The sequence below is a fragment of the Chelon labrosus genome, assembly GCF_963514085.1.
Source record: "Chelon labrosus genome assembly, chromosome: 21".
NCBI classification, from domain to species: domain Eukaryota; kingdom Metazoa; phylum Chordata; class Actinopteri; order Mugiliformes; family Mugilidae; genus Chelon; species Chelon labrosus.
The window spans coordinates 932885-940330 of record NC_140354.1 but is presented as its reverse complement, the minus strand read 5'-3'; the positions used below and the strand labels follow the sequence as shown (position 1 = coordinate 940330).

At 41.0% G+C, this 7446-nt stretch overlaps 1 protein-coding gene across 1 annotated transcript; it reads left to right on the top strand.

The window, feature by feature from the left end:
- The first annotated feature begins 4108 nt into the window (after positions 1–4108).
- Positions 4109–6892, top strand: pmp22a (peripheral myelin protein 22a). The gene is made up of 5 exons (XM_084570126.1): positions 4109–4276; positions 5061–5151; positions 5369–5462; positions 5563–5703; positions 5830–6892. Exons 2-5 carry the CDS (start codon positions 5074–5076, stop codon positions 5985–5987), a joined length of 471 nt encoding a protein of 156 aa, XP_084426252.1. The 5' UTR covers positions 4109–4276; positions 5061–5073; the 3' UTR covers positions 5988–6892.
- Positions 6893–7446: the final 554 nt, after the last annotated feature.

The window sequence follows — 7446 nt, the reverse complement described above, 5'->3', positions numbered from 1 at the left end:
AGCCAGTTAGTGTCATCTTTTTGCAGGTAGACCTGACTCAGAAACGCTGCAAGGGGTTGGCAACCTGTTCAGAAAGATTATATTTGCCAGGACACACCTTTCTTTACATGCAGTCTGAATTGGCAGCCTGTAGAGGAAGTGCTGTTATGTTAAGTGTCAAAGTAGCACAGACGCGCTGCTTGGAAAAGATAGCACACTAAGGAAGGAGAAACTCACTGATATCAAGTACGTGGGAATTATTTTCTTTTTTAAGCTGTAGGGGATTGCAGGTGAAGAATTCAAAGAAACTGAATCATATGACCATGGGTGCTTATGCCGACACATTTGATTGCAATTAAAAATAACTACCTTGGACTGTGCCTGGCGCAGTTTAGATATTCATCTGTAGATAACAGAGCCGTGAGAACTGTGTAGAAATGAAAGCAAGGCAATTCAGACTGAATTCTTTCATAGTTTTTATTGCTTCATTTCAAACCCCCGAGGCCAGTATCACTGTGATTCCAAGCAATACACAGTTTGTGTGCTGGTCCTGCCTTTTGGGATGTGTGTGCTGATGACATCGACTCCAACAGGAAGCCAGGGGCTGATGATTAGCACATGTTTAGGATCACTAGGGTGCCACAATCTGGAGTTTGTCATGCCGTACGTCTCTGATTTATTTGGTTGTTGTTTCTTCGTAGGGAGGGAAAGACCCACTTTTAAAGGGAAGGACGCGAGGCTCGCGCCCCTCTCAAACATTTTGGTGCACATTATCTGATTTAGCTCCCAGCCAATGAGGCTCTTCAGCTTGGTCATGGTTCATTTTGAAGTTTCCAATTGAAGAGGCGAGACGGGGCATGAACAACATGAACAACTGTGCCATTCTGTTTTGTATCTGCACACAGACCGGAACATTTAAGAGGCATCACAGATTTTTTGTCATAATGCCTCTGAAATGTACATAATTTTGTATTAGGGGCTAGGTCATATATATCCAATGTGAAGAAGGTCAAAAATAGTTTTGTGAATATTGTGCATACATTCCACTATCAGTGTCATTGTGTGCTAACAGTTGCCTGGCCTGGTAAAGTGTGCAATCAATTAATATGTCGGGGTATAGAAGGATCCTCTGGAGCTCCTCCTGAATGATCCGTGGGATGTTATCTGATACTCACTAAAGTGGAGTAACATAAACACTAAGCACAACACAATGAGGGCAGTTCTGCCCTGAGGTTTGGGGCAGCACAAAGAGAGCATCATACACATCCTGGAAAAAAGAGAGAATGCATCTGGTAGAGGAATGTCACTGTCTGTGGTTTCACGTTACGCTGAATGATGCATTTGACACAATGCAGATCAAACCAGGCCAAAATATTAACAGCCCAAATTGATCAAATCTGTAACAAATGCCTGGGGCCCTGTGAGGAGTTGTGTGCGTATTAACATCAATATTTTCCAGCTGCGATGACCCTAAGATGTTCATTGAGATGACCTTTTATTTTTTCGTTAGCCACGCCTGATAACATCTGGCCAGACTGATGTCAGAGCTTTAGTGTTTCCTCTTGTTTTGGTAGACCTTCCATAGGTGAAGGGGCGTTCCTTCATTCCTTCATATTCCCCAAAGTAAAATTGCCTGTCAAGCTGTCCAACTAAGATGTCCTCCAAGCAGCCAAACCAGGGTCACATCCAAAACCAAGATCTAATCCCCAATTGTGTCACTCTTTCCTTCCTCCCATATTTGCTATTGGAGAAGGAGTAGTCCAAAAGTGTCATTTGGATTCTCCTGCACTGCCCAGCTATTAGGGTTAGGCCTGAATTGTGGCCGACTAATATTGTCAAAAAAGAGCAGAACATCCCAGTGGTATATCTTCTCGCAAATGTGACTTATAATATACCTGAATATGCTTTGAGTAAATAAATAACCTGACATAATTTGCATTTAGCGTACATTTACTTCTGTTTCTTGTAGATTTGTTTATCTTGTATATTTATAGCCCAGACAGCCCTCTCCCCAGCCACTTCAGCCAGCTCCTCCTATTGTATTTTATTTATTATTATTCTTATTGTTTTATTTTACTTTAATTTACACCTATAATTCTTTTCACTAGTGTTTTTCAAGAATGTGGATGTGCAACTGAGCTGCTGTAAGGACGCGATTTCCCATGTGGATCAATAAAGTCTATCTAAGTCTAAAAAGGAATCAGGAAGTTTGCACAGCACAACATAATAATTGTAAAAAAATACTCTTGTTATCCATGGTGCAGCTATGTTCTCTTGGAGTCGTTTTCGTTTTTTATTAAAACTCTTGCTTGTTCACCCCATGGGAGTCACAGCCCAGTTCCTCATTTCAGTTAGTATTTTCATTAAATAAGAGAATTGCTATGATGCAGCTGTAATTTGGTTTTAGGTCAGCTGCTTTGTTTGAAGAACTGACTTGGCAAATAAGGCAAGGCAAGGTTGTTTGTGTAGCATTTTTCAGCAAAAGTGCAGAGTTTAAAGTTTAATGTTGTCAATAGATCAAAAGTTCAATATTACAAATCAACTTGAAAACTTTAAAAAAAATGAACTTGAGGTTAATTTAAGCTAAAACTCTCCCATTATAGTCCACAGAGAGGGTGATGTAACATTTTAAATGTCTAACTTTCTGGAAAAGCAACAGAATAGAATCAAATTCCTGCAGGGAATCCCTTCATAAAGAAAGGGTGTGTTGGTTTTAAATTTCAGTGTCACAATGCTAGTGACTATAAAGACTGGTGTTGAGCAGATCCTGCCTGTTTGCTCTGTAATCCTGTATTTTATTTAACAGGTGGGTGAGGGGCAGGGAGTGAGTGGCTGTGTTCCATGCCATTCAGTGTAGATCCTCCATGTATCAAAAAGCACAGCTCATCAGGTTCACAGTTATCACTGAACGTACAAAGTAATCAGTTGAAGAGATGACCCACCATGTATTTCATATGAATATTACTAATTAACAACCCACTGCATAATGATTATTGAGTCAAATACAGTAAAAAAGAAAGGGTGCAGAACTTTGTAGCTCACTGCAATGAAGCTTCATTTGCCAAGAATGTATTACAGCACGTCTGACAGGCTGATCAGCTGGTTTTCAAAGAGCTCTCTCTCTTTTCCCTCTGCATTCTGCCAGTACACACAACACTGCCTCACCTGGGAGCCCACAGTTCTCCCTTTGCATGTTTCTAAACATATACCACAGGAATTCACTTTGAATGCCAAATTCTGGAAGGGAAAGAGATAGGCATGGAAACAGCTGATGCCAATCACGTTTGAACTGGCTCCAAAACAGCAACTATGTGTCTGTTCTTTTGTCACCGCTGTCATTTGAATTCTGAATTAGTTTACAACTCGGCGACTTGCGAGGAAATAGCCGGAGACCACAGTGTAATGAGGGATGCAGAACCGTGCCGGGCAGTCTTTGTCACTCATCCTTGAGTCTCGAGCGTGTGGAGAACCGAGCAGTTCCATCAATTTAGCGTGACCAAAACATTACACCATGTCAACTCCCTTTGGCACTGGACAACCTCTCCCTTCACTCCACGCACACAGGCAAAAACAGGAGGCCTGCTTCACACACAGGCATTCTGGGCATACCACAGGGCCTCTAGTGGGCTGGTCTGTTCACAGGCAAACACACATATGCACCAGCGGTGGCTGGGCATAAAAAAAACGCCTGGAGATGTGTGTTTTATGAAGCTCATTCTTCACATTTGAGTTCAGCCTTGCATTAGGGGTCAGTAGAGCTATCCAGTTACATTTAATCCTGTGGAACGACACAAGAAGTCATCCTAAATTAGAATTACAGGTGTGACTGGTGAAAAATAATAGATAATCATAGAAGTGCAGTACTGACACTTAAGCTGTAAATACCATACCAGGCATAAAACACATGACTCATACAATTACTACATTGCTTTAATCTGTTTTAGTATCTTGGTGTGCCATTATTTGTGTCAATGCAGAGACGGGAACTATAGAGTTTACAAGGCTTTGTGGTTTGTACAATAATGCCATAGGATACTCCATACAACCCTGTGTACAATCCAAATGATAGGCTGCCGCGGGAAGAAAAGGGGGAAAGGCATGGAGCAGGCCTCTGGTGACGTGCAGCGCCTGCAGGGCGGTGTTCTCAGGCGGAGAGAGGGGCTGACTGGGGTGTGTGAACCACATCTGGAATAGTAGCTACAGAAAAAGAGTCGAGAGAAGAAGGTCGGAGTACTTTCCCAACTCTTCACTTCAGCACTCCCTTTCCACGGAATCAAACCTTTTACCTCGCCTTTCTGTAAGTTGGACTAACCTTATTGGAGCTTCTGACTATTTTTTAATTCAGTGAGCGGATTTTTATTTTGTTTTTCCTCCTCCTCGACTTTTTCTTTTCCCTCTCATACAACATGACTCCCCCACCCTGGACTTGAAAACTCTGGATTTACTTTTATGGCGGAAAAACTTGCAATGATACGATCAAAACTGGCGTATTATTTAACCGAGTCGATGTTTTAGGTGTACATAGTCGTAACTTGAGAACACAAAACAGTCAAGCTTGAGGCTCACGCATGGCGGCATTTCTCTGGAATGTGTAGCAGATGGGTTGCGTTTGTTTTCTAGCAGCATGCTTTAATTAAATGTGAAGTAGACTTTGTTTTTTAACTCGTGGGAACGATCACCTTTGCGGAAACGTTTATTAGGCTACTAACGCGAACATGCATTTATTATGATTGGATAATAGATCAAAAAGTTTAATGTCGTCAAGAGCTCAAAAGTTCAACACCGTGAATCTTCTTAAACATTTAAATTCATTTGTCCTCTTATAACTTTAAACTCAACATTTACATTCTACGTTTCACCTGGCTGAAATGATTTCCGTCTTTCGTTTCGTGTCTGAGTGCAAGGAGACACTTTCACGTTGACGTAAACACTGCGCGTGGTGCGGAAATGAGGAAATGGCGCCATCTAGCGGCAGGCTGAGACAGGACTACTGCACACCTAGATTATTTTTTTCTTTTTTCTTTTTTCTTTTTTCAGATTTTACATTCATATCAAATAACTTATTTATCGTATCTCTCCAGGTCAACTTGAAACATGCTGCTCATCCTGCTTGGAGTGCTTATCTTGCACTTAATCATCCTCATTCTTCTCATCGTGTCAACAGCAGCCAGTGTAAGTTTCAGTTTGTGTTTAGATTGTGACTCAGGGTGATTGTGAAAACTGCACGGTGGAGGATGGGGCATGATGTGAATGAGTTAGCACAGACTTAAGCTGCTTCACTGAATGACCATTTACTATTACTGCTGTTATGTGGTGCTGCAGTAGCCCCAAACACTCTGACAATGGATGCTGCAGTGTATGTTATGATCTTTGTTTTTGTGTTAACCAGGCCTGGTCTGTAGATGGGGTTAGCAGCACAGATCTATGGTATAATTGCAAGACAAGTAATGGAGGCTACCACTGCAAGGCAGCCAGCAATGAAGGTTTGTCTACGTTTTAAGAAAAATGCATTGTCCTTTGTTGTAGAAAAATGATGAATGAGTTGAAATCCATGCCTTTTAATCATTTCTGTCTGTCTTCTAGACTGGATCCAAGCAGTTCAAGCCCTCATGATCCTGTCCGTGCTCTTCTGCTTCTTCTCTCTCATCGCGTTTGTGTATCAGCTATTCAAAATGGTCAAGGGTGGACGCTTCTTCTTCACTGCCATATTCCAGATCTTGGCATGTGAGTATAACTCTGTTACATAATGATGGGTCACACCCCAAGATGGTGTGGGTGGAGTGATGGAATTGTCTACACTCGCTCCAGATTCCTTCACATTCTCCTCACCTCTCTTCTTGTTTTTCCCAGGTGTGTTTGTGATGTGCGGGGCGATCATCTACACTGTGATGAGTCCGAATCAAGAAAGCCAGACACAATTTGGGTATGCATACGTGCTGGCCTGGGTGGCTTTCCCACTTTGTCTCATCAGTGGCCTCATTTATATCGTCCTGAGAAAGAAAGAATGAGAGACGGAGCAGAGAAGAAAAGAAGCAGGGGTGGTTTAGAGACCCCATACCACAACATCGCACTGTGCCTACTGCCCACAGACTATAGACTGACATCCCAACAATACAACAAAAGTGCATGTGTCACCAACAGTTGTAAACACAAAATGATGTAATTTATCACTGCTGGGGATATTCCTTTCCTTTTTTGTTTTTGTATGTCAGTATCCTTCATTTTCTCATCCCATGCTGAAAATATCACACCTGTTTCTGAATTCTAACAAATGCTGATTTACACTAAATCTGACAGTGATAGATTGCCTTCAAAGTGTGTTTAGAAATGTGTCAACCTTTGCTGAACTCTGGCACCTGACGTCCACAAATCCATCTTGTGTGATAAGACGAGTAATCTTGCCTTGCTTCAGTGCAAAGATGTACATAGTGTCTGTGGTTTTTAGCCATATTTATAACATTTTTACATCCATTGTGTACATAGTGTTGTCAAGTTAACATTGTCGTGCTCATTTACTTGATCGAGTTTGTGTCTCTCCCAGTCATGCAGCTGTGCCAAAGAGATGTCGCCTCAAATGCCAGCGTATCAAGCGTTTAAAAATTGTTTTGTCTTTTGCTTTTGAACAGTGTGCCTTACTTAAAATGTCTGTACTCTTCTTGAAGGAAATTAGAAAAATCCTCAGAAATAATAATTAAAAAAATGAGTTAATAAACTCATGAAGTTTTTCTGTACTTGATATACCACATAAAAATATTTTGCATTTTATCTACTCTAGTTTTTAAAATGGTGCTTTTTTATTCCTTAAATGTGTAGCCCACTGTGTGTTGCAAGTGTTTTGTCTTGTGATTAATTTGCTTTGTAAAAACTCAAGTTTGCATTTTGTCAGTATTCTAAATAAACATTTTGAAATTAATTCTGCTCTCTTGGTAAACCATCTGCACGAGTACACTAATCTCAGACTGATTAATATTCAGGCCTTTTCAATACAACCATTTTGACTTGATATTTCAGATATGGTAGATTTAGGATGACCACAACATTTAAAGGGTATAGGGTACTGAATTATCAAATGGCTTGTAGTATGCTTATTGTACCGCTTGGTGGCGCTATATGACAACAGAATAGTGCCAGGACCCAGTCACTCATCTCTGTAAACATCTTCTGTAACCGCTTGTCCTGTGGAGGGTCGTGGTGGAGGGTACCTATAATGACACTGATGAAGCCCACAAGCCAAAATACGTCAGTCTAATAAAGTTGTTAAATACACTTCAGATATTGCTGGAGTTCTTTTCAGGCACCTCGCTAACGTGCAACCAAAATACGGTTCTACATCATATTGTTGTCGTTGTTTATTGTATTTCTGTAAAATAATTTGTCCCAGAATTTGCCAAGTGGCAAGAATTACCATCACACGTCAGAAGAAGATTTATTCATGATTATTGGTTCAGTTCAGGTCCTAGGGGAATG

Coding starts and splice junctions, on each gene's coding strand:
- pmp22a (XM_084570126.1), top strand. CDS start 5,074: ATGCTGCTCATCCTGCTTGGAGTGCTTATCTTGCACTTAATCATCCTC. Junction 5,152..5,368: donor TCGTGTCAACAGCAGCCAGT/GTAAGTTTCAGT, acceptor TGTGTTAACCAG/GCCTGGTCTGTAGATGGGGT. Junction 5,463..5,562: donor CAAGGCAGCCAGCAATGAAG/GTTTGTCTACGT, acceptor TCTGTCTTCTAG/ACTGGATCCAAGCAGTTCAA.